The sequence below is a fragment of the Rhodamnia argentea genome, chromosome 10 (assembly GCF_020921035.1).
Source record: "Rhodamnia argentea isolate NSW1041297 chromosome 10, ASM2092103v1, whole genome shotgun sequence".
Taxonomy (NCBI): Eukaryota; Viridiplantae; Streptophyta; class Magnoliopsida; order Myrtales; family Myrtaceae; genus Rhodamnia; species Rhodamnia argentea.
The window spans coordinates 17,013,155-17,038,062 of record NC_063159.1 but is presented as its reverse complement, the minus strand read 5'-3'; the positions used below and the strand labels follow the sequence as shown (position 1 = coordinate 17,038,062).

The 24,908-nt window shown below is 40.2% G+C and overlaps 3 protein-coding genes across 10 annotated transcripts; all 3 read left to right on the top strand.

Moving 5' to 3' along the window:
* The first annotated feature begins 2,004 nt into the window (after positions 1-2,004).
* LOC115733955 (probable LRR receptor-like serine/threonine-protein kinase At1g07650) lies at positions 2,005-11,130 on the top strand. Of its 3 annotated transcripts, none has more exons than XM_030664562.2 (24): positions 2,005-2,171; positions 2,302-2,506; positions 2,759-2,830; positions 2,922-2,990; positions 3,099-3,170; positions 3,659-3,730; positions 3,834-3,905; positions 4,173-4,244; positions 4,355-4,426; positions 4,857-4,928; positions 5,053-5,124; positions 5,581-5,652; positions 5,744-5,809; positions 6,112-6,177; positions 6,266-6,304; positions 6,468-6,526; positions 6,941-7,323; positions 7,424-7,619; positions 8,109-8,258; positions 9,016-9,134; positions 9,655-9,865; positions 9,959-10,199; positions 10,301-10,451; positions 10,677-11,130. In XM_030664562.2, exons 1-24 carry the CDS (start codon positions 2,051-2,053, stop codon positions 11,055-11,057), a joined length of 3,105 nt encoding a protein of 1,034 aa, XP_030520422.1. In that variant the 5' UTR covers positions 2,005-2,050; the 3' UTR covers positions 11,058-11,130. The 3 variants fall into 3 exon arrangements, with proteins under 3 accessions (XP_030520422.1, XP_048127008.1, XP_048127009.1); XM_048271051.1 differs by having other exon boundaries at positions 9,655-9,874; XM_048271052.1 differs by lacking the exon at positions 10,677-11,130 and having other exon boundaries at positions 9,655-9,874; positions 9,959-10,219; positions 10,301-10,437.
* Positions 11,131-12,947: 1,817 nt separating this feature from the next.
* Positions 12,948-18,655, top strand: LOC115729202 (plant cysteine oxidase 4-like). Of its 6 annotated transcripts, none has more exons than XM_048271102.1 (7): positions 13,042-13,181; positions 13,995-14,077; positions 14,180-14,330; positions 15,205-15,350; positions 15,502-15,649; positions 17,947-18,153; positions 18,231-18,655. In XM_048271102.1, the coding sequence occupies exons 3-7, from the start codon at positions 14,228-14,230 to the stop codon at positions 18,347-18,349; spliced, it is 723 nt and encodes a 240-aa protein (XP_048127059.1). In that variant the 5' UTR covers positions 13,042-13,181; positions 13,995-14,077; positions 14,180-14,227; the 3' UTR covers positions 18,350-18,655. The 6 variants fall into 6 exon arrangements, with proteins under 6 accessions (XP_048127056.1, XP_048127057.1, XP_048127059.1 ...); XM_048271101.1 differs by having other exon boundaries at positions 13,995-14,089; XM_030659684.2 differs by having other exon boundaries at positions 13,995-14,330; positions 17,950-18,153.
* A 2,977-nt stretch (positions 18,656-21,632) lies between these two features.
* On the top strand, positions 21,633-24,095 carry LOC115729193. Its single transcript, XM_030659667.2, has 8 exons — positions 21,633-21,906; positions 22,221-22,443; positions 22,562-22,699; positions 22,892-22,970; positions 23,272-23,337; positions 23,492-23,564; positions 23,685-23,738; positions 23,822-24,095. Exons 2-8 carry the CDS (start codon positions 22,225-22,227, stop codon positions 23,910-23,912), a joined length of 720 nt encoding a protein of 239 aa, XP_030515527.1. The 5' UTR covers positions 21,633-21,906; positions 22,221-22,224; the 3' UTR covers positions 23,913-24,095.
* The last annotated feature ends 813 nt before the right edge of the window (positions 24,096-24,908 follow it).

Genomic DNA, 24,908 nt, shown 5'->3' with positions numbered 1-24,908 from the left:
GCAGCTCCGAAGACATTGCATGCATCGTTAATGGCCTTAGGCCATGCGAATGGACCAAGTATGGCGCCACTAACCTTCACTATATTAGCTCATCGTGCATTATGGCTCTTTAGTCCTTCACTGCTCTTTCCCCTCTTAATTGTTTTCGAGGATCGTGGAAAAAGGGTAGGACAATCTCTCCTGGTTTTCACACGTTCGCAGCTTCAACAGCAACCAAAACAAGAGCAAGACAAGAACAGCAGGGGAAGGAAAAGTACACGAGGACTATCCATCCTTTCGCTCACGATGCAGCTGATGCACTCGCTGCTCCAAAACGCGTAGCTTCTAGACATTACGTGAAGGACCCACAGACGAGTACTTTAACGAATCGCGCATGAGAAATTTCAAGGCTCCCTCACCAGACGTGGGATTTGACTGTGGAATCACTCATCAATGCATGGCAGTGCAGTCGGTCGCGGGTCGTCTGTCGAAGAGCGCAGGGATACGTATTAAGGGTCGATCCACTTTCCAGAAATGGTCGTCCCATTGAGAATTCCAATTCCAAACATTTAATAGGTTTGACCAAGGCTAGTTGCAAATGAGGGAAGAAATCAGCTCGTGGTTGCTGAGACTGTTCGCTTTCTTTCCCCTCTGGTCTATCGGGATGAATGGCCGAGGACCTGTAGTCTCGAATCACTGCCACTCCTCAATATACACGAGCCCGGCGCATGATCGAAGAAACGACGATCACGTGTTGTGCACATGAGCATTGCTGTTCATGCGCCAGTTCTCGATAAGCGCAAAAATGGACGCGTGTTAGGCGAGCATGGTACCTAATAATTTCACGTGTTCAGTTGTCCATAGATGACGGCGGATGGTGAAGACAGCCACTGTGAAGATTGACGGTAAAGAGTCGCTAGAACGTTATTTAAAACTTGAAAATCATCGAGATGCTGTGGATCGAGGATGCACATTTGAGAGGAACAGTTGCTATGAAGAAAACCACTCGCAGAATGATGTTATAAAACAGTCCATACACAGATGAGGACAACTGCTCAAAGATGTGGGGAGAAACTAATGGGTAAAATAAAGATATAGATATGATCGATGATGAGCGTGACGGGAGTACAACCGCTCGGAACCGTTAGGGACGTTATCACACTGCCGGTCATTCGACGAGAAGGTCCTTAAAGAAAAGCTAAATGTCATCTTTCGATTATCTTTGTTTTTATTCTCGGATTCTTGTCATCGAGTCAAACTCTGTCAAAGTTTGTTTATATTTGGTTTGATTGTAACAGGGATACATCAAACTCCAATTCGATTTGTATTTGTATAGTGTCGCTTGGAAACAAAAATGTTGATTTCCTTATTTATCTGAATTATGTTCGTTCGAAATTGCCATACAATCCTTTGACAAGTTTAAAGGCCGAAGAACTACTTTTCGGGTGAAAGATGTTTCGTATTCGGAGCAATTCCGCCCAAACAGATGCACAATAAGATCATACTCAAAGCAATTCATAGAGTGCAGTTGCTTTCAAAGGTCAAACATGCGGAATCACTTACAGTGGAAGTCAACAGACAGCTGGCCGGAGCTTCTATTCAGTCAAAACTCAACTTTTTCATAGAGCCATCGACGTCGTCCACAGGACATACAAATCCCCACTCATCCTTTGAACGATGAACCGCATCTTCTTCGAAGTTGTATGCATGCGCGCTGTTTGCGTGCGTCCATATACGCAGAAACAGGTGAGTGGGAGGGGTCCAAAAACATTCCAAAATTCATGGGTCCACATTCCCTGTTACGGAAATTGTATATTGTCTCGCTTCGTTTTCTGGTTTAATCTCAATGGCAGATCAAGCAAAATCAAGTGGTTCTGATTCAGACAGTAGTTTTTTTCGTTTATTTAAACATCTTCGGATACTTCCCTTCCTTAACAGCAATCTTCACTCTCTCTCTCTCTCTAGCATAGAAAGGTGGTTGGATACATGCAGAGAGCTTGAGCTGAAAACAGAGCATTGCGAATCTTGAGCTGAAAACAGAGCATTGCGAATTTATAGGCAGGCACATGAAATGGGTGCTGGTTCAGGGCTTCCTAAGCTGCTCATTCTTGCATATTCCATCTCTTTGGTGGAGTTGTACTTGCTTTCGACCTCAGCAATCTTGGACGCAGCGAAGCTCCATGCGACGGAAGGTAACGAAATCGAATGCGCCTCCTTTCCATGTTTATTTTAGTTGCTAAAGAAAGTAGAAGTGGCGTTGGAAGTGCAATTCGGAGTTAATAATTAAATAGAGCGGGCTGTGTTTGGGTTTGCACTTTGCAGTGACGGCGTTGAGAGAGATAGGCAGGAAATTGGGCAAGACCGACTGGAACTTCGAGGAAGACCCGTGCAGCGGCCGAGGCAATTGGGCCCAGGCTCTTGATGATGCCGATGGTGAAGGTGGCAGCGGTGCAAAAACAGGGTTGAAGAGCAATGTCACCTGCGACTGTTCCTTCAACCACAGTACCACTTGCCACGTCATCACCATGTCTCTCTCTCTCTCTCTCTCTCTCTCTCTCTCTCTCTGAATTCGTTAACAATGTTCTCTATGTTATTGCGTTGCGTTCTCAAATGCCATTGCAAGTACCGAACTTGCTTGCGGCTTGGGCAACGATTCAGAATGGTTTGACGGTCCCATACACAGCCACACTGGAGTGTCGTTGATCACTAATTTGAAAGTTGTAAAGGATTGATTTGGTATGATCTGGACATTGACCCGCCCATTCTAACGCCGATGCAGAGCTCTGAAGGTACAGAATCTGTCCGGCATAGTCCCGCCGGAGTTCTCCAAGCTTCACTACCTCAAGTCGCTGTGAGTAAACCTACGGTTCTGTTTCTCTTCGAACAGTCTGAGATGATCTATCAAGTCTTTAATGTAACATTGAACTTGTGTGCTTTTGAAGGGACCTGAGTCGGAACTGCCTCACCGGCACAATACCTGCTCAGTGGGCTTCCATGCGCTTGGAGGAGCTGTACGTGCCTCAAAATTTCGCTTCACATTCTGTCGTTGGTTTTCTGTTGTATTGTATGATCCAAGCAAGTAATGAATCCTATGCTTTTGGTTGAACTTTTTGATGCAGCTCTTTTATGGGAAACCGATTGTCCGGGCCATTTCCCAAGGTCCTCACAAGGATCACCTCCTTCAGAAACCTGTATGTGAATCTGCTTATGCTGTTCTGACCATAAAAAAAAAAAATGAAGAAAAGAAAGAAAAAGAATCTACTTCTGCTGTGTATCATGTTTGCGTAGGTTGTCCCCATGCGCCAGCGCTGCTTATGCTGATTGATTTGGTGGTGGTCATGACCTAGGTTTGCATTTGAACTGTTCAGTGGGCACTAATAGTGCTTGTTAGCAATTTACTCTAGCGCTGCAGCTCACATGGGAGAATCAATTTCCCTACCCATGTTCATCAAGACTGACAATGATGAAATTTGGTGTCGTCATTGCTTAATTTTGGTCATGATAAGGAAAGTAACTAACAGAACTAGAACAGAGCAGATAGAACAACCATGAAGCTGCTCAATGTTCTGTCCATTTAGTAACTTTGCCTGGCCCGCTGCAGACTTTACCTACCCATGTCCAGGACTTTGTTTACATGGATTGGGAGACCTCACAAGAAAACTGTAAATGAATGTTTCAGGAGCATTGAAGGAAACCGTTTTTCAGGGCCAATTCCGCCAGAAATTGGGAATTTGATCAAATTGCAGAAACTGTAATTTTTTCCCCTTCACTTTCTTTAAAGTTGTCCTTAAGCTTAGAACTCCTTGCAGTCTCACTTGGTCATCTGAAAGATTTGTTTCAAATTTTGTTTACAGCATACTATCATCCAATGCTTTCACAGGGGAACTGCCAGTAGAGCTCTCCAAGTTGACCAAATTGAACGACATGTAAGTTAGGAGGTCGTTTTCAATTCTGCTTGAGTTTTTTAGACATGCTCAAGACAACATACTGATGACTAACTTCACTCGGTCTATTCTAAGTTGATGAAAAATCCAATTGCTGGACCATGTCAATCAGCAACACCTTCTACCTTATGCATGATTTATAACATGTCTTGTTGATAGAGAGTTTCCATATTCCTTGCACAGCTAACCTTGTGCTAGGGAACTAATGAATCAAACTTATATGAAGTATCTGTCTCTTTTGATCAATAGAAGGATAAATGACAATGCTTTTTCTGGGAAGATACCTGAGTTCATAGGAAACTGGACAAGCATTGAGAAACTGTAAGCTTCCTACTTTTGACATTGAAGTCTGCTTTTGTCCATGTCCGTTGCAATTTCATTGTCTTGGGGTCATAACTATGATTAAGTCCATCTCTGTCTTGACTTTGCAGACAAATGGAAGGTTGCTCTCTGGAGGGTCCTATACCTTCAAGTATCTCTGCACTGAAAAGCTTAAGTGACCTGTATGCAACTCTTAAACTGTGATTAGAAGTGTTCTTAAAGAATGTCAACAGTATAGACACTGTTGTCAGCTATGATTTTCAAGACTACTTTTTGTTACAGGCCTATATTGCATAGTACCAAAATTATCTTGCTTAAAAGTAAGTTGTATACTTTAGTCTGCTGTGATATTTGAGGAGATAAATGCACATAATGAGACTATATATATTCACTCTCAACCAAAATAATTTGCATCTTCATTATCACAACTTCTGGACACTTTGGGTGTCCTCGCAGTGTATGTATATCACTGAAGCTGTTTCTCTTGTTATATTCAAACAGCTTTTAATATCAAAATTTCAAGAGAAATCCAGAGGATAGTTTATCTTTTGTGCTTTATATTCTAAGAGTCGTATTGAAAAATTGATGGGGCTCTTTTCTTTCAAATTTTAGGAGGATCAGCGATCTAAAAGGCAGAGTGTCCTCTTTCCCGCTGTTGAATGACATGCAATCCATGAAGACCTTGTGAGTTGATTGAGTTGGATATCCTAGTTGCTATCCATTGCTGTGGAGTTACATTATCATTGATGTCGTCTAAACTGTATAATTGCATTTGAGGATAAGAGTTTTACTGTGCTTTTCATTTCAGGATTCTTAGGAAATGCTTAATTGATGGACAGATCCCTGCATATATTGGCAACATGGAAAAACTTAAGAACCTGTAAGTATTTGTTCCATGTGCTTAGATGAGTTTTGCTGTTGGTGAATTCTTGAAGGCTCTCATATAATCAGCACATATGAATAAGTTTATTTGACCTTGAATCTAGGCAGTCATGGACTTACAAAAATTGGCTGTTTCTTTGATACTTTAATGTACATTGGAGTATCTCTCATTCTCCTGAATTTAATGAGTTTGAGAAAATGATTATCTTCTGTTTCGGACAATGTCAATTTGCACACTTCATGATACTTTTGAAATAGTACTTGCATTTAAACCTTTGACTCTTCCTGAACAAATCAAAATAGAAATTCCAGTGGCACTTATGTGCTAACTAAGCGGAAAAAGAGTACTTGCGTGCTAAGTTTTGTGGACTTCATTTGATTATCGGATACATGTGTTATGAGCTTTCTTTTATCCATATGTTGAGACTAATTTAATTATTCCACATTAATGCAGAGACCTGAGCTTCAATAATTTAACTGGAGAAATTCCATCATCGTTTGTCCATCTTATTAGAGTGGATTTCATGTAAGCAATTAACTCGACCAAGTTCTAGCTTCTCAAACTCAGTTAGTCTCTATAAATAGTCCCTATAACAAAATTTTTCTCTTTCTTTTAGGTATCTGACTGGGAACAAGCTCACTGGTACCATTCCTTCATGGGTCCTTGGAAGAAACAAAAATGTGTATGCAAAATTTCCTTTAGTCTGGACTTCCAAGATCTCTAGGTCTCCCTAAAGTAAATGGAGGTGTTGTGGATCATGTTTCATGATAGGTCAAATGAACTATGTTACTTTTCCAGTCATTAATTCACTCATGTAGGGTTCATATGTGAATGTTGGTGAACAGTGAACATATCTGTTTCGAGGAACACTGACGCACCAATCAATTTATATGATGCTATCTCCTCTAGAAGTCTGGCACTATGTTGTTCGAAAGTTACTCTTCCTGGCCACTTAAAATTGTGCTTTTCTCAACTCCATTTCAGGGATCTATCATACAACAACTTCACTTGGGAAAGCTCAAGTCCCACCGAATGTCCTCGAGGGAGCGTGTAAGTATGAATGTAGGCTTTATGTCATGTATCTACACTTGCACATTAGGAAAATTGGACTCACTGAAGCTTTTTATTCACCTAATAGGAACTTAGTGGAAAGCTACTCATCATCAGCAGATAAACTGTAAGTTATGACAATTCATAACTGAGATCGTTTGTCTTTGTGGCACGGCAGTGTTCCTTGTCGCTGCATTTGGCTCAAGATTTTTTGTTAGTCTAGCCTCCATTGTTCACGAGCTTGCACCTAAAAGCTTATGCACAGGCAATTTTTGTCCCATTTTCTGCAGAAATAATGTTCTTCCATGCCTAAAGAGAAACTTCCCATGTGCTCCATCAAGTAAGCAATGTAAGCAAACAATTCCAAAAAAGAATCCCTTTAACCTATTGCTGCTTGCAATTTCAAAATCATGGAAACGATGTGCTATGAGACACACTGAATATCTTAGAATCCTGCTATAAGAACATATCCTTCGGAAGCTGAATGAATTTCCTGATGCCATTTTAATTTTGATTATTGCCTTGTACAAGTGCTTCCAAATGAGGTAAAGAGCAGTGTGCTCTCTTACCTTGATTGATTATTTGACTATGGAGAATTCTGCTGTGACACTTCTAATGCATGGCTAGGGCTCACAAAAGGTAAAATTGGTTTGCAAATGAAGAATTCCTGGTTTTCACCTCATCGTTTGGTTAAACTTCTGGTTGATTTAAAAAGAATGTAAATTTTCGATTTCTTAATTTAATCTGTTGGTTTCTTTGGCAGATAAATCCTCATTGTACATCAATTGTGGAGGTATGGAAACAAATGTTGGGGACAAGACATATCAAGCTGATAATGAACTGAGAGGGGCTTCAATGTTTTACTTGGGTCAGAGCTGGGCATTTAGCAGCACCGGGAACTTCATGGACAATGACATTGATTCAGATGATTATGTCGACAGAAATACTTCTGCTCTTTCGAGCATCTCTGTTCGTGATTCAGAACTATACACGACAGCACGTGCTTCTCCTCTTTCACTGACATACTATGGGCTTTGTCTTTTCAATGGAAATTACACAGTCAGGCTCCACTTCGCAGAGATTAAGTTCTCAAATGACAGCTCCTTCAACAGCCTGGGAAAGCGCATATTCGATGTCTATATCCAGGTAATGTCACTACTTTTTGGAGAAAGAGAAAGAGAAAGAGGTTCCTCTTCTTTGTGGCATGTATGTCAATGAAGTTTATATTTTTATTTCTTCACCATAGGAGAAGTTGGTCCTAAAAGACTTCAACATTGAAAATGAAGCTGGTGGTACTGGCAAGGCCATTGTAAAGACATTTACAACTGTGGTATCAAGTAACACACTAAAGATCCATTTTTACTGGGCTGGGAGAGGTACAACGGGAATCCCAGTAAGAGGAGTTTATGGACCTCTCATATCAGCCATATCAGTAGATCCAAGTGAGTGGATCTATTTTCTTCCATGCAATTCTTGTTTTTCTCTTACACAAGCATCCTAACTTTTGCTACATCTATCTTCACTCTTCTTACGAGCTGTTTTGTGCAACAGTTACTTGATCTTATGATACCAGGGATGTGGCCACCCATTGGAACCCCTAGTTGTACACTTGTAATACAGTAATTCAAATGGTGTCGATATGACTTGAAGTGCTCTTAAGTGAATCTTTTCAGCTTTTGTGGAATATGTCAGAACGTATGAATTGAGAAATAGGGTTACTTCTTTCATTGAATCTAGTGCGATGTCTGGGTTTTTTTTTTTTTTTTGGTCAGATCGATGTCTGGGTTAAATTGTGAACTTATGACAAAATTTCATTGACTAACAGTGGAATACTGGTCTGTGATTTTTTTTATATGCCGAGCAATTACCGCTTCCAGTCACGTTCATGGGGAATTAAATTGGAGATACCTAAAATTACCCTTCTTGTGCAGATTTTAAACCTCCTTCACTTGATGAAAAAAGGAGGTATCCTGTCGACATAGTGGCTGGATCTGCTACTGCCGCTGTAGTTCTATTGATCCTCGTTCTTGGTATTATGTGGAGAAAAGGGTGGTTAGGAAGCGAGTTATCTCATGATAAAGGTACACTGGATCTGAAAAGAAAACAAATCTCATATTACCATTTCCCACAAAGTAAACTCTGCAAGGGCAATTAATGATTATGGAGCAGTTGATGCCCTCCACTTTGTTATTTAATCCGTTCTTGCATTCGATTCCAGCAGAAAAGTCATGCATCTAACTTCTGTCTAATTCAGGAGAACCTTTAGAGCATATATTTCAGCCAAACTAGTTATGAGGTTGTACTAAGAACCGCTGTGATCCAGCTTGAAGTATATCTTATGATGTTTTTTATTTTTTGGGTAAGGAAAGTATATCTTATGATGTTTGAACTTCACATATCCATAAAAATATATTGAAGTTGCTTTTGTTGTCTGTTAATTATAGCTTTCTAGTTGGAAAAGTGATCTCTTTAAAGCCATTGCAATATGCTTACTCTTCATTAGTTCTTGAGAGAACTGGTTTTCTTCCACATTCCCTATAGGAATAAGAGCAAATAATATAGATTGTTCTGCCGAGTTCAATCAGTGTGGAGAGTCCAATGTTTCACAAGCTATCCAAAATCAAGAATTCAACCTGTTCGCTGCATTTGTGACCTCACCTCCTAAATTTGCTATCACTCATTATATATCACAACTCTTTATGAACATTTCTCTATCGTGCGATGATAAAATTGTCGTAAAACTGAAGATAATTGAACGAATCACAAGAATTTTAGTCTAAAGGGTGCTCAAGTGTAGGTTTTTCCAATCTGGTAACATCTTATGTTGCATTTATGCAGAACTTAAAGGTCTAGATCTACAAACAGGATTATTTACCTTAAGACAGATCAAAGCTGCTACCAAGAACTTTGATGTTGGAAACAAAATTGGCGAGGGTGGATTCGGTACGGTCTACAAGGTAAATCCATGATCTGCCTAGGCTTTGATTATTGATTTATTTGCATTCATTCGATTGTCAATTTTTTTCTTAAACCATCAATATCCTAAATCTCTCTGAGTTAGCAGTCTTTCTTTGTAAGACATGCTCAGCCGACAGCCACATCCATCCCTCACTAAGGTGGACTTTGGGTTTTGTCACTTTTTGTGAACTTAGTTATACATGTATTTCTATGAATAAAAGCTTCAAGTGCTGGAGCAGCACTGGGCGACAGAAGCAATGTGAAAAGCATGGCTGCGACTTACATCTTTGTACACCGGTTATGATTGTCCAGTAGCATATTACATTCTTTGAAGCAGCGTCAGATTTTTTAAATTTAGTCCTTTGAGGAAAGTTATGCTTGCTTTAGCTTTCTGAAAATAAGATTATGGAGTTTCTCCTTTATAGGGATGTGGAATTTACCATACGAAACAAGCACGAGGTAACTCCATCATTCCAGTTCTTGCTGATTTCCTGATATTATCTGTATTTTGGAGTATAGGGTCAACTATCAGATGGAACTGTCATTGCAGTGAAGCAGCTCTCGTCAAAATCTAAGCAAGGAAATCGTGAGTTTGTGACTGAAATTGGCATGATCTCCGGCTTGCAGCACCCAAACCTGGTAAAATTACACGGTTGCTGTGTTGAGGGGAACCAGTTGTTGCTTGTCTATGAGTACATGGAAAACAACTGCCTTTCTCGTGCTCTTTTCGGTGAGCTTAGTTACTTAATCTGTTTAAAGATGTACTTCGTCCACTATAATTGGACAATGACAAATTTTTTTACTTAATCTGCTCATGTTAAAGGGGAGGATGCTACCAGCAAGTTAAAACTGGACTGGCCTGCCAGATGGAAAATTTGCCTTGGCATAGCCAGAGGTTTGGCCTATCTCCATGAAGAATCAAGATTGAGGATCGTGCACAGAGATATCAAGACTAGCAATGTGCTGTTGGATAGGGATTTCAATGCTAAGATCTCTGATTTCGGTTTGGCGAAGCTCAGTGAAGATGGTAAAACCCACATCAGCACCAGAGTTGCTGGAACCATGTAAGTACCAACACAAGTAGGTAGAGCCTCGAGTTCATAGTTTTCCCTTTTCCAATTGCTACCTGCTAGAGCTGACGCAGGGGGGCCTCCAATTCTTGCAGTGGCTATATGGCTCCAGAGTATGCGATGCGCGGTTATCTGACGGTCAAGGCAGATGTGTACAGTTTTGGAGTAGTTGCACTGGAAACTGTTAGTGGAAAGAGCAACACAAACTACAGGCCGAAGGAAGAATTTGTCTATCTTCTTGACTGGGTAAAAACCTCCTCTTGAGCTGCTATTTTTCCTCCCTGTATATGCTTTCTATTTTCGAGTGTCATGTGCCAAAGTAGTAAGCTAGCTTCCTCTCAGCTGTTCCTGATTTTGTCGTCCTTCCTCTCATCATGGGTAAAAACCTCCTCTTCTCGTTTGTTCGAATCTCCTATTGATAACAATCTTTCTCTCGACTTGGTTTCTGTCTGTCCTATTTTGTTTGTCCAGGCATACGTTCTGCAAGAGAGAGGGTGTCTATTGGAGCTGGTTGACCCAGATTTGGGCTCGGAATTCTCTTGCGAGGAAGCGATGCTGATGCTCAACGTGGCGCTCTTGTGCACCAACGCGTCCCCAACTCTGAGGCCCGTAATGTCTCAAGTCGTAAGCATGCTTGAAGGCCGGACCGCGGTTCAGGACCTGCTCTCCGACTTGGGGGTTTCTGCTGCAAATGCGAAATACAGGGCCATCAGAAACCACTTCTGGCAGAACCCCAGCCAGAGCATGTCCACCAATGGTCCTTGCATTGATTCCTCCATTTCAAACATAGAAGAGACTGATCATCTGATAAAAGTTGGCTCAAACGAACCAAACAGGGAGGTAGATGACTGAGTTGCTTTGATCTTTGTTCCTAGTATCGAGCAAGTGTGAACATTTTGTTAGGAATTAGGACACTGAGTGTTTTGTAAGTCTTAAGATCTTATCAAGAGAGTACGAACATCTACCATATATGATCACAATTTTTCTTGTGCTTTTTCATTATTGTTGAGTAATACAAGGTTGACCACATTTCATGACTTGGTATCAGAGCTACCTGATCTCGTGTCGTTCTCTTTTTCAATTGCTAACGAACATCCCTCTCTCAAAGTTCTAGGACTTGGTCCAACCTCTCCCCGGTTCTCTTGTCAATGCGGTGACGCCCACGTCCTGTGCCGACATAGCTACGACCACGTTCCATCCTCTTTTTTTTTTTTTTTTTTTTAGCATGCAGGGCTCGAACTTGCATGCTGTCGAAATTATAAATCGGACAGGTTCTACCTGAAAACACATTGGCGTCTGATGCGATAGCTAACCAATAGTATGCACAGCAAGAGTTAGCGCAGCTTTTGACTATTTTGACCCCGAACGACAGCAACGAGAATGACGTTAATTCTGTTTGATATGGTTAACGACTCACACAAGTTTTCGAGCGTCGACGATACTCGCAGACATCATTTCCTAATTTAATGTTATTTCCATACTGAGTTTGAAGCAATGTCGGAACATATTGCTGAACATATTTACCAGAGATTAGGCATATTATTTGTAATCGCGTTTCCTGAATTTATCGTTGTTGTAAAAAAGGAAGAAGAAAGATTCAAATCAGAATTACGGGAACTCGATCTTTTAGCTTTTTGAATAATTTCAATTCAACCCCAACCTTTCAAAAAGTAAAAAAAATATGATGCAAAAAAAAAAACAATAAATTGAGAAATAAATAAGGGATATGTTGATTAGAAGTTCTACAAATTATCATGAAAGTGCAATTGAGTCCAAAACTAGTAAAAAGTGCGATGGAGTTGTAGTCAAATTGAACGGAGTTAACGGAAAGGTTCAATTGCACCAAATTGGTAAATTCAGGAAACGCGATTACAATTTGTGTCATTGTCAAATTGGTGCAATTGAACCTTTCCGTTAACTCCGTTCAATTTGACTAAAGGAAAATAATGATGTAGCTTTTTCTAATACTTTCTCTCTCTTATGTGACAATAACATGGCTAAAACTACATCATTGCGGTCCAAAATATGATTTTTAATATAATTTTTTTTTATTTTTTAAATAACAAAAAAAATTAAAAAAAAGAAGCAAAAGCAAAACTAGCTATCGCCGCCGCCGCCGCCCCACCATCGCTAAGAAGGGCCAACAATGGTAGGGAAGTGGTTAGAAGGGGGTCGCCAACTGTAGGCGAGGATCGCGGCCCTCACCCTTATAGGGCAAGGGTGTAGCAACCCTCGCCGTCCCGACCTGGGCCCGGTGACCCCCGCTGCCCATTTACTTCCCATTCGCCGGCACGGCCGACGGCGGCAAGAGCGCCATTGGTTCTACTTTTGCTTCTTTTTTTTTTTTTTATTGAGTTACCTTGTTTTTAAAATTTTTTAAATAAACAAATTTATTAAAAATTAAATTTGGATTAAAATGACATCGTTTTAAATAAGTCATCGCCATGTAAGAGAGAAAAATATTAAAAAAAAGTCACATCAGCATTTTTCATTCATCAAATCAGGCGGAATTAACAGAAAGATTCGATTATATCAATTTGATAAGTTTTAGAATTTAATTATATTTTCGTGGTAAGTTTTATAACTTTTGGTGAATATATCCTAGTAAACGAGGAGTTCAACCCCCGATCCAAAAAAGAAAAAGGAAAAACACGATCATCAACCGTGCGCGCACGCTGAAAACCCAAGCCCACGTGCAGAGTCTTTTTCATTTCTGTTGTCTTTTCTGTTTTTTAAATATGTAATTGCATTACTCCTCCCATTGAGGCCTCGCCAGTCACCCACTCGCCCGAGGAACAATTTCGCATTTCCCTTCGCAATCGCATCTCTCGATGTTCTTATTCCTTCCCACCTCGAAAGATCTAGCGATTCCCAATCAGTTGATTAGCCCCGCGCGCCCCCAATCGCATCACCGATCGGCGACGACCCCGATTCCTCTCCGGCCGCCCATCGTCATCTCCGTTTCCGATCACTCTGGTAAGCTCTCTCTAGTCTCTACTTGTGTGAGCATCAATTAGGCCACGAGGTTGCGTGCGCCCTGACCTGGGACTGAATCTGGCCAGGACGCTAATGCTATGTCTTTCACCGATTCGTGTTTACCTGCGTAGGTTGAGTCGTATTGCGCCGTCTTTTGCGGATTTCTGACAGTTGCGTCGTTGAGGGATTGGTATCGAGTTTTCTGTAGCTCAAATGGGGGAATTTGGCAATGATAGTCTTTTTCTCTCTCTAACACCGTGTTCCTTCAGACAAGTGATGCTTTATCTTCGCTCGCACGCGCATTTCTGGTCGCTATGCAATTTTGTTTTTATTGATCTCTTATTTTTTTTTCGTGGTTTATAGTGGTTAATGATTCAATTCATAGAAGCATCTGTTTGTAAATCGATAATCTTCTTGGTCGACATTGGATGTTTTTGAGGTTGTGATGAAAAAGCGAATCGGATACTTATGGAGCTGCTTTGTAGGTCCTTAATTTGTGTCATTGTCAATCTATAATGGATATGCAAATTCATGAACTCGAATTAGGGCAACCAGTTTTGATTGAGGTCCTCGTTTAGAGTGGCTTGCCAGGGTTAGGGCAATGATCTTAGTTAGATTAATTCTCGAGAAATCATTGTTCTGTATTAATTAAAATTTAAATTTGTGGATTGGCTTGTCACTCGGTGAATTGACTCCTGTGACAAATTTTGAGTGTGCAAGTTGTCCCATTCTCTACTTCTGCAATTTACAGGTCTCTCCTAATGTACGTTTGAAATGTATGTAAGAATAATTGAAAACATGTCGTGTTTGCAGGTCCAATACCTGCATAATTCGATTTATATAGTCACAGCAGCTGCTTTAAGAAGGATTACTGGAGAGGATCGCCTAGCTGCAATGTGGGCCAATTAGTGGGTCTTTCATTTGCAGAATGAGATAGAGTTTCTGATAAATTACTCGATTTGATCAGATCCTTGAGTAGGCGCTTGCTATAAGCGCAGTGACTTGGGGAACTTGTTTGGTGTGGTAGCTGTTATCATCTTTACGTCATGCCATACTATATACAGAGACTTTATAACATCTGCAAGGCATCATTTTCGTCTGATGGACCTGTCTCTGATGAAGCTCTTGAAAGAGTTCGTGCTATGCTAGGTGAGAAAAGATATTTATGTGTAACTTATGCCTCATTATAAGACAATTATGTGGATGGATGCTTATCCCTTTTCTTTTAGCTGAAGACTTCCTTACCGACCAAATTTAGATGTTGGTTGCATCCTCTGTGCCATATGATAATTGCCATTTCTTGGAAACGAACTATTACTTACTTCTTGAGCGTCGCAGAATGTTGTCACTCTTTATTTCTAGAGACAAATGTTGTGCGTGTTCTCATATGAACTCTCATAGTTAGTCTTATCTGGTGAAGACGACAATTTTTCCTTGCAAAATCCAATTTGTGTGACATTAATTTGTTGCTTTTCCTGCTTGAGGATATCCAAGATGGTATGTTCGAGTGAAAAGTCCTAATTTGATGTGTCAAGTGCTCTTAGAGCTCTCAACTAGTCATTGGGTTTCATACATCCGAACAATCGTTGGTAGGCTATGTACTTGGGTCAGCTTCTACTGTAGTGCTACCTTAATTATTTTGTTTGCATAGCAGGTTTGTTGGTATTTCAGGTGATACCCACCCCTCTCTATTTGCTGAAGCTTATTTTGTGTCAATGCGGTTGGCACTGGGAGTAGCTTTACATTTATAAAAAGTTTAATTGGTTGTCGTTCCATGCACAATGGTCTTCATGGGCTAAATATTTCATTCATTTCGTTTTCTCCTCTTCTCCCTTCATGAGATTCTCATTATTAAATTCTATTTTTGAATGTTAATTTTGTGTCTGGGTAATTTTAGCATATTGTTAATGTAACTACGACTTGCTGAATCTTTTCACGGATATACTTGTATGTTTAAACTAAGTTTTTTGCTATTTTTCCAATGGGAGATGTAGCTTCTAATTATGATCTTGTCTCCTTTCAGATAAAATCAAGCCCTCTGATGTAGGTCTCGAGCAAGATGCGCAGTTAGTAAGGGCATGGTCTGGTTCAGTGCCTGAAAGAAATGGAAGTCGTCAGTCACTTCCACCTATCAAATACCTGCATTTACATGAATCTGATAGCTTCTCTGTGAGAATGTGCCCCTTATTTTCCACTATGTTCCTTTAGTTTTGAGGATGAGATATACCTGGCTTTTAGAGATCAGTGACTTGAATTTGCAGGCTTATACTCCCGATTTTAAACTGTATTTCCTTATTGTAGTTACTTTTGTCTCGTGTAGATTGGAATCTTCTGCATGCCCCCTTCCTCAATCATACCTCTTCACAATCATCCCGGAATGACTGTGCTCAGCAAGCTTGTATATGGGTCCATGCATGTAAAATCATATGACTGGGTTGATACGGTTGCACCAATTGATTCATTGCAAGGTTCATCTTTGTGTGTTTCTTCATCTTTAACTGTTTTAAGTTTCCTGTTGTTGAAAATCCTGTTAGAAGTGTGCTTTTAGGTATGGAACTTTTACAACCACCCCACCCCTCCCCCCCCGCGCGGGGGGGTTCTGTTAATGAATGTTGACCTCTTTGAAGGTTACAAGTGGAGATAGAGTGAGTGTCAATGTACACATGCCTGTAGTTGGACTTGTGTTAAAGACCTTGTCTTTTTTATTCTGGTTAGGCTGATTTACTTTTAAAGATGGACTTGGAGGATTAAAAAACTCGAGTTAAGTAGGATTAAACAGAAAAATGCAGTATGTATGTTTGAGAAAATTACCAGACAGGGCAAAGGTTCATTTGCAATGATAGAAGAGTGATAAGGAGATTCTCAAATTTATTTTCTTCTGCTAATACTCGATCTCTTTTTCTCTTTTGGTAGATAAAGTGATTGTTTATACTTCATCAATGGTACTATAATCCGATTAATAAATGATGGAGAGAGTTTCATGAGAGGTCATTAGATAGGTCGTTAAAAGATGCTCTCAAAGTCAAGTGATGTCCTACGGAGGAAATGGAAGTGAGTTGGGACACTTTGTTTTTGATATCATAGACTGCCCCTGATAGGTCTTTGAGGTTCTTTTAACACTTGATCTGACCCAACTAGCTCTCATGTTATTGTCAAAATGTGCCATTGAGCATGCAAGACCCTTATATTATGACTGATTTCACTGATCGGTCTTTGCTAGTAATTTTAAGAGCTTATTATGACTTTACACTTTTTATGAGAAGATGTTCAGGGGATCTTGTAATGTCATATGGATGAAGGTGGATATGGAATATTGTTGGTTAAAATTTGAAGCATTTTAAACTAAGATGCAAGCTTTTGCCTGCGTATTCAACTTTTATGATTTGGGAGTAGTGATTTAGTTTGCAAATTGCTCCTTTAGATGTCTGGAGTTTGAGAATTGCTAAATGCATTTACTTATTCAAGTTGTACCGTAGGCTGGTTACCTAATAGGAAATAAAACCAAAGGTCTTAGCCGTATGCAGTTCATTTTTTTTTTTTTTTTGGGTGGGGGGGGGAGTGGGGGAGCAAGAGGAACATGCTAAAAATTTGCTGCTTGAGAGAGTTGATTTTGTCTCTTATTTCTTCCTGCTACTTAGTTTATACTACAAGTGTACAAGGCTTATTAAATTGTTTACCCTTACTGAATGCATCACGACGATGTCAAAGTTGGTCTCAGTAATTAAAAAGAACCAAAAAAAAAAAACAGCTCCAAAACTAGTTATGCTGAGCATGCTAATTTCTTTGGTGGTTTCAGCCTCTCTGTCTAATCAATTTGTGTGTGTGTGTGTGGGTGTGTGTGTGTATACCTGTCCTGTCCGGATAGAGGCATAAGTTATTTAAGTTGTTCCTTATTGCACATGCAATGAAATTTTTCAACTTGTTATGAGATGAAAGCTTCTGGCCAACCGAGACCTCAAATGGTTTAGCCGTTTGATTTGAGAATATGCAGAGTCAGCCTAATTTGACAATTTATCCTGCCACTAGAACAAAGATGTAACATACCTTTAGATTGTTTCGCCATTGGCTATCTTCTGCTTCTTCCTTGATAACTTGAGGTCAAACATGTTAGTTTCTTTTTTGGGACATGAAATTTCCCTTGTTTGGGTCTTACATATTGCATACTGCATGGCATACTAATTGCACCACCTTATTTCACATAACATCTCTATAGCATGTGAAATGTCAAATCAAGGATTCTATTTTGTAGAATATGTATGCGAAGGTGTCAGCTAGAAGGTCGAGGAATATATACATTCGTGGAGTGGTATAATAACATCCTAGTGCACTCTCGACATTGCTTTGAAAATGCAAATTATTCTTATCTGGAGATGATCGGATAGTTTGAACTGAAGCGATTTGTGTACTTTTGTAAATCAGAGGAAATTCAAATAGTTTGTCCTTGAAAGTCATGCCCACTTTTTTTGCAAATAAATGCGATTTGTGAACGTGGTTTGCGATACTTGAACAGTATGTACTCAAACAATATGAATGCAATTTGTGATACTCTTTTGCATAGTAGAGAAACTGAAAAGATGTATACTTAATTAGTTATGCTAACTTATTTCACTTTTTTTTCAAAGCAGAAGCTCCTAATAAAGTTGACGCCTTGTGCTTATTTATCAAGCCGCTTTCTCTTAATTGTCTACCACTCTAGGAAATTGGTCCTAACCTTTAAAAATCGGAGCAGGACTTCTTTACTAAAACTCACAGTTATTGCTTTCTGCAGCAAGATCAGCAAAGCTCGTTAAAGATGCTGAGATGACAGCACCATGTCCGACGACCATTCTTTATCCCACAAGTGGTGGCAACATCCATTGTTTTAGAGCAATCACTCCCTGTGCTATTTTTGACATCCTGTCTCCACCTTATTCATCGGAAAATGGAAGGCACTGCACTTATTTTAGGAAATCACCGAGAAGGGATCTACCAGGTATTAATTGATTTTTTCTCCATTGCTAATTTTTCAGCGTGCATTTCTTCTGATTTTAACTTTCTTTTGATTTGAAGGGGAACTTGAACTGGATGGGACAACGGTCTCCAATATAACTTGGTTAGAAGAGTTCCAGCCTCCTGATAACTTTGTGATTCGAAGAGGGTTGTACAAGGGTCCTGTTATAAGAACATGACAATTCTTCTTGGGGTGTACCATAGGTTTCATGAATTTGTTGCATCTTACTAGGAAATGTCGAGGCAAATGCCCTGTGGCCTGTCAATAATTGATAGTTCGGCTACATAAGCTAAGGCATGTGGTTTGTATATATTAGAACAATGTGGTCTGATTTTCTGACCTCAGTTTCTAGTATGGAATAGTAACTGTTTAGGTTGGAGCAAATCACGTGCAACTGTCGGTTTAGCAGAGTCTCCTTCAATGCCCATGAAAGTTTGGTGCCTTTATGAGAGATCCCTCAGTCATGGTTGATTTCTTCACCCCATGGACGAGTCAATAATGCATTTATATTTTTCAGCACAGGTTTCTCTTCTCTTATGTCTGAATATCTTCTGTTATCCTGCATTTTGAATTAGTGTCTTCACTACAAATCCGTCGACTTCTTAAGATGGTATATGATTCGTCATGGTTGACGCGAGGAATTGTGGATCAACAGATGTTAATTTCTGGGTGCAGAGAGTATCTGTTTCAGCTCAATCCTTTTGTTACTGGTTGTTTTTTTCTCCCTTCCTTTGTTGGAAAAGTTCTCAACTTAGTTCTGCATTTATAGTTTCCTCTTCCAAAGGTGGCATCCTGAGATGACTAACCAGGAGATAAGCATCATTATCTTCTGTGTACCTAGAAAGATTATGCTTGTGATGGTCCATGTGAGCCCCACATATGTCGATCCCCTCTAATCCATGGGGGACCTATTAAATTCAAGAGGTACATTGAACTCATACAGACCATATTCTTACAAGAAAATGTAATTTGCTATTACTGTTATAAGCTTGAAACTTCAGTAGTCAGTGCTATTCTAGTGAACAATTCTTTCGTTTCTTTGGCATAAAGATGTCATCTTAGCATAGCAGGTAGAAAGTTCTGTTGTCGGGAAAAGTGCGTTTTTTTGGTCTAGGGTCAATCAGATGGAACTGTCATTGCTTTGATGCAGCTTTGATCAAAATCTCAGCAAGGAAATCATGAGCTTGTGAATGGTCTCTGGCTTACAGCATCCATACCTCATGAAAGTATATGGATGTTGTGTTGAAGGGAATCAGATATTGCTTATTTATGAGTACAGGGAAAATTAACTACCTTTCTTCGTGATGGTGAGCTTGGTACTTTTTTTTTTTTTGGTTGGAAGCTTGGTACTTTATCTGTTTATGCACCTTTTCCATTCCTAAAGGTCACTGAGAAAATCTTTCACTAAATTTGATCGTAGAGAAGGAAGCGACCTGCAAGTTGAACCTGGACTGGCCCCCTAGATGGTAACTTACCCTAGATGTAGCCAGAGGTTTTGCTTGTCCCCATGAAGAATCAAGATTGGAGATTGTGCATAGAGATAACAAGACTAGCAGTGTTTTGCTTGATAAGGATCTCAATGGTCAGATCCCTGTTTTGGTTTGGCAAAGCTCAGTGAAGCCAGCAAATCAGCACGAGGGTTACTGAAACTATGTATGGACCACAACATGAGGAGGTAGAACCTCAAGACTGTCGATTTCCAGATCCTTACCTGCAAGAGAGCTAAAGTAGTAGGACTGTGATTTATTTCAGTGGCTGTGTTGCTCTAAAGTAGGTTAGTATGCCGTTATCCGACAGACGAGGCAGATATGTGAAGCTTCGGGGTGGTTGAACTGGGAATTGGCTGTTGATGGAGCAACAGAAACTGCAGTGTAAGAACCTCCTCTTGAGCTGCAAATTTTGTCTCTTTTCTGTGATTGTGCATATTAGCTTTGTGTTCTAGTGTCATGTCTTAGTTTCCTAGCAATGCTAAAGCATACTGACATTTTTTTTTTTAGTTATCTTGCACCTGATTTTCATTTTCGTAGTTTGTAACCGTTACTATTTGATACTCTTTTAGGCATAAGGTACTATCAATCAAATTTAAGCACTTCCATCAAAGGTTATGTTATCATCTGCTTGTTTATCTAGCTTTCCTCTTTTGCTCTATTTTGTCTCAGTGTGAATTGTCTAGGTTGTGTTTTACAGGAGAGACGCTGTCTTTTGGAGCTGGTAGATCCAGACCGGGCCTCAAAATTCTAGTTCGAGTAAGCGATGTTGAAGCTCGATGCTCCACTCTTATGCATCTCCCACTGTGAGTCCCGAGGAAATCTCAAACGGTAAGCACGCTTTAAGCCCGAACTGTTGTTAAGGGATTCCTCTCCGGACGAGGAATTTCAGTAGGAAAAGCGAAATATAGGGGCCGTAAGTAACCTGTTTCCGACAGAGCCCTAGCTAAATGGTCCTTGCCACGATTCCTCGAGTTCAAGCATAGAAGAGGAGATGGGTGATCTCTTCAATGCGTATCAAGCTTTTGCTTTGCAATCCGTGTGCAAACCTGTGTCACAACGGCGACGAGGAACATGAACATAATCCTACTGAAGGGACAAATTAACAAGAAGCCTAGTGATCTGATAATGACATGGAACTTCTACACTAATATCTCTCTTTTTTTCGATCCAGTTCCTCCACCACCGCAAGCTCCAGTTAGATTCAGGCATAGATACGGAAATCTCAAGTGAGTCCATCTTGGAGGATTTTAGAGACTTTGGAGAACTTCTAGGAGTTCTTTTAGTGAAGTTCAATACAAAATCTCCTCAATCAGAAAGTTCGATCCAAAGAGTAATCGAGATAAATCAGATATTTCGCTTGAAAAAGAGTGACTGTTGAAATCCAAAAGCAACATAATTCTGATTACCAACCGCAATGTGGGAAAAGCTTTAATGGGACCCGACAAACACCCAAAGCGAAACAAACAGTTGCGCAGCTGTACTTACCAGTCGCGGAACCTAGTTAAACTCTTGCGAACACGTTTGTTTCTAATATTTTGTTACAGGGATAAGTAAACCAAAAACTTTAAAATTTTAAATCGTGCGAACAAGTCTTAAATTTTACCAAATTAGGGCAAACACATCTTTCATATTAACTCTATTCAATTTAACTACATGGTCTTAAATTAACAAAAGCATAAAGTATAAAAGTAAAATGTCAGTTGTTTTGGTCTAAATTCAAAATTTTCTATTCAAATCTTAGTAAAACGACGGTCGTTTAATGTAATTTAAATTTTTGACAAAAAAATGTAATTTAATTAAGATTTGGAATAATAAAAATTAGGATTTGGATTAAACTGACTGTCATTGTACTCTTGCATATCATGTTTTAGCTAATTTAAAGCCTTGTAGGAAAAATAAAATATAAAAAAAAGTCACGTGATCGTAATCTTCAAATGTTTTGGAATTCGATTTGATTAGTTTGGGAAAGATTGCGTTCCTTATTATATACACAGGAGTTCGTCCTCGTGGAGCCTCGCCACTCACCTGACAAATGTTCTGCGTCTTCCATCTCAGTCTCCATCTTCTCCATCCCTTTGACCTCGCGAAGATCGAGCGATGACCAATTAATCGATTCATCCGCGGATCTCCGATCGCGTCGCCCTCGCCCCGTCGGCAACGACCGGCTTTTTGTCCCGCCGGCGATCACCACCTCCGTCTCTGATCGCCCCGCCGGCGCTTCCTCTCCGTCGCCGATCGCGCTCCGGTGAGCTCCTTAACATCCTCTCTACTCGTGCAAGCATCAATTACGCGATGAGGAGGCGCTAGCTAACCTGCATAGGATGACGTGAACATCGCTTTCATCAATTCATGTGTAGGTCTTTAGGTTGAGATATGTGGCGTTGAGGTTTTACTTAGATCGATGTTATGCGTTTCCCGTTGGACCGACGGTCTTTGATTCGTTGAATTCGAGACTCTGTTATTGAATGCTGTGCGACGGCCACAGTAATTTTTGTGGTTGAATTGAGTTGATTCAGATTGAACTGTGCTCTGGTAATGTTCATTATTCTGCTCGTGTAGCTCAATGAGGTCAGAACTGGGCAATAGGAGAACAGGGTGCGAGCTTGGTAGAAACATGTCGATGGAGAGGAAAGCTCCTTCACTGACCGATCTATGCGTCAGGACTGCGATCGATAACGTGAGATATCTTGGCGATCTCGGCGGAATTGACCCTGAGCTTCTTGCGAGAATTTTGCCTCATTGTACCGTTGATCAGTTGACGCACATAGAGAGAAGTTCAAAAGTAAGGATCCTCGATATTCACGATTTGATTAGGATTGCTGATACTGATGGTTTCCTCTTCTTTCTCGATTGGTCCTATCATCATTGATGAATGTTGAATGATGCTCGTTCTCTTATAGGGAACAGACTTGACTCCAATCACGGATAATCTGTGGAAGAATTTTTACGAGAAACAATTCGGTAGTCACAGCACGAATCTTGTCATCGAGAGAATGAAGGACAAGGGGGTTTCGTTTAGATGGTCACAATTGTACGAGGTGAATTCTCAGCTCATTTACCTAAAACATATATTCCGACCTTCAGATGTTGACTTTGTCCACATGTTGCTCTTCTGTGAGCAAGCAACTGGACTGTCTGCAATCTTACCTCGATTATGCTTGGAATTATATGTTTTTGGCATCAATATGTTAATGTTGAGTGATATTAAAGTGGCTATCGATTTGCTCCAGGCAAAGTTGAAGGACATAGAGGAGGCTCAGAATAAGTCGCTGGATAGGATGAGGCAACTATACAAGGAAAAGGATGCCCGTACGTTATTTGAGCTAGATAAAGATTTCTTTTCAGCCTTGTGTTCAATATCGATTTTATAAGCGTACAACAAACTATCTGCATCTGTTTGAATCACGGGCTGTCTGGTATATCAGTAGGGTAGAATGATTTTATTGTTAAAAGCCCTGCAATCTCTGGTCTTGTTTTTGTATAACAGAACCATGTTTTCTTGGCACTGCGGTGTGAGCTGATAGATCTATATTTGCTAGCTGGCCTTGTCTATTGACCTCGTAGCATGATCACAAAAATTGGCCTTATCTGCTATTTTTGACATCTGCAGTGAAACAAAGCCGGCAAGTTCGTCTGTGCACAAAGGTGCCACCTTCAAGCAATAAGAGAAGATTTGGTGGGTAGTACAAACTTTGCTTCTCGCTTGCTGTCCTGTAGGTTCACTAAGAATACAGTTTCTAGGCACCAGCATGTTGAACTGCCGACACACAAAAGTGGATCCAACGAGCACTATCTTGTCTATTTACCTTACCACTTTTAATCATCTCTAGGTTGCGGATCTTACGACGTCTCCAATCTGAAGAGCAATATAATGAAGAAGGCAAGGATAGAGACTCTTAAGAGGTTAACTCCGGCCGCCTTGCAGCACCTAAATTTACTATATGTTACTTGCACGAGTTTGGATATCTTTTGAAAAGGAACACACTTAATTTTTGGCCAACCCTTTTTTCACATTGTCTACAGTCAAGAGGTGAAAAACATTGCAGCGATGAAGAAAAAGGCAATCCAGAGACACAGGTATTAATAATCATATGTCCACTGTCTTTGAATATTGATTGATTTACTTCTACCCCTTACTCTACCTCCGTCTCATCATACAGTATTTCTCCCTTGACGAAGCCACAAGGGCCGTCTGGTAGAGACTCTGCTTCATCTTCTAAAGTGACGAAACCTCTGGGGAGAAGAATTTAGAAGCTTGCTTCTTTTGCTCAGAAGCTTTGCTAGGAACGGCAATACAGGATAGTGCTTATCCGATTTATATCACGTTTCATCTTCTTCACTTGGTTGTACATGCCTCTGTGCTCCGTCCCTTGTGGCATTCCCTCGGCCACCTCATTCGAGACTGTATTTGCACATGTACAATTATTTAAAGACGTTCGGCCACCTCATTCATGACTGTATTTGCACATGTACAATTAGTTTAAGGCATTTAGTTACGATTTGGGTGATTAAGGTCCGTCAAGAACCGGGAGTGATGTTGAGCGATATGACTTGTCGATAAAACTCGGGATTTCTTCCATTCTCGGGCGCTTCAAGAAGCAAAAACAGACTCTTTTCTAAGAAATGTTTACTGCCAGTGGCGTTGTCATTTTCTCTTTTCCTTTCTCTAAAAGTTCCGATTGCGATGAGAGTAGCAAATCTTATGCTAGCAAATTAGCTATTTCCTCCTCGATCATTAATCTGAACTCTGTAAATAAATAGATCATGTGTTGTGTGAGATTGGGTGCGCAATTACAGGTGTTGTCTTTTCCGACTAGACGTCAACGTGTATCTTATGTTGCCTACACTTGGCGTTTCTACCGAAAACTCACCGTCCAAGAATCATAGAAACATTCGACCCAAAAAAAAAAAAAAAAAAAAGAATCATCGCAACCCAAAAGCAGTAATGTAAATGGAACAAGTGGACTGCCGTAGCTCACGGTCCGAAAGCGTCAATATGTTTCATGGAACGTAGGCATCAACTGAGACTCTGAATCGCATCCTGTTACCGAACTAGAGTAAAAATAGGAATCGCTGGAAGGTTTGGAGCCAGCATTGGTGTTTTTTTCCGTCCTAATCCAAATAATCAATGAAATTCGTTGATCTTTTTCATATGTTGACAGTACCTCCAATCTTACCTTAAAACAAAGCTGATAAGGTGCTACTGTTACGCATGTTCTTTAATATTTCTGAGAAGAAGTTTGTCAC

What these genes read in the sequence shown, in the direction of transcription:
- LOC115729193 (XM_030659667.2), top strand. Translation starts at nt 22,225, where the DNA reads ATGAGGTCAGAACTGGGCAATAGGAGAACAGGGTGCGAGCTTGGTAGA. An exon ending in GATGGTCACAATTGTACGAG is followed by an intron (nt 22,700 to 22,891) that starts GTGAATTCTCAG and finishes GATTTGCTCCAG; the next exon opens with GCAAAGTTGAAGGACATAGA. An exon ending in AGGATAGAGACTCTTAAGAG is followed by an intron (nt 23,565 to 23,684) that starts GTTAACTCCGGC and finishes CATTGTCTACAG; the next exon opens with TCAAGAGGTGAAAAACATTG.
- LOC115729202 (XM_048271099.1), top strand. Translation starts at nt 13,037, where the DNA reads ATGTTCTTATTCCTTCCCACCTCGAAAGATCTAGCGATTCCCAATCAG. An exon ending in CTCCGTTTCCGATCACTCTG is followed by an intron (nt 13,182 to 15,204) that starts GTAAGCTCTCTC and finishes GTCTCCTTTCAG; the next exon opens with ATAAAATCAAGCCCTCTGAT. An exon ending in ACCGAGAAGGGATCTACCAG is followed by an intron (nt 18,154 to 18,230) that starts GTATTAATTGAT and finishes TTTGATTTGAAG; the next exon opens with GGGAACTTGAACTGGATGGG.
- LOC115733955 (XM_048271051.1), top strand. Translation starts at nt 2,051, where the DNA reads ATGGGTGCTGGTTCAGGGCTTCCTAAGCTGCTCATTCTTGCATATTCC. An exon ending in TTGATCAAATTGCAGAAACT is followed by an intron (nt 3,731 to 3,833) that starts GTAATTTTTTCC and finishes TTTTGTTTACAG; the next exon opens with CATACTATCATCCAATGCTT. An exon ending in CTTGGAAGAAACAAAAATGT is followed by an intron (nt 5,810 to 6,111) that starts GTATGCAAAATT and finishes ACTCCATTTCAG; the next exon opens with GGATCTATCATACAACAACT.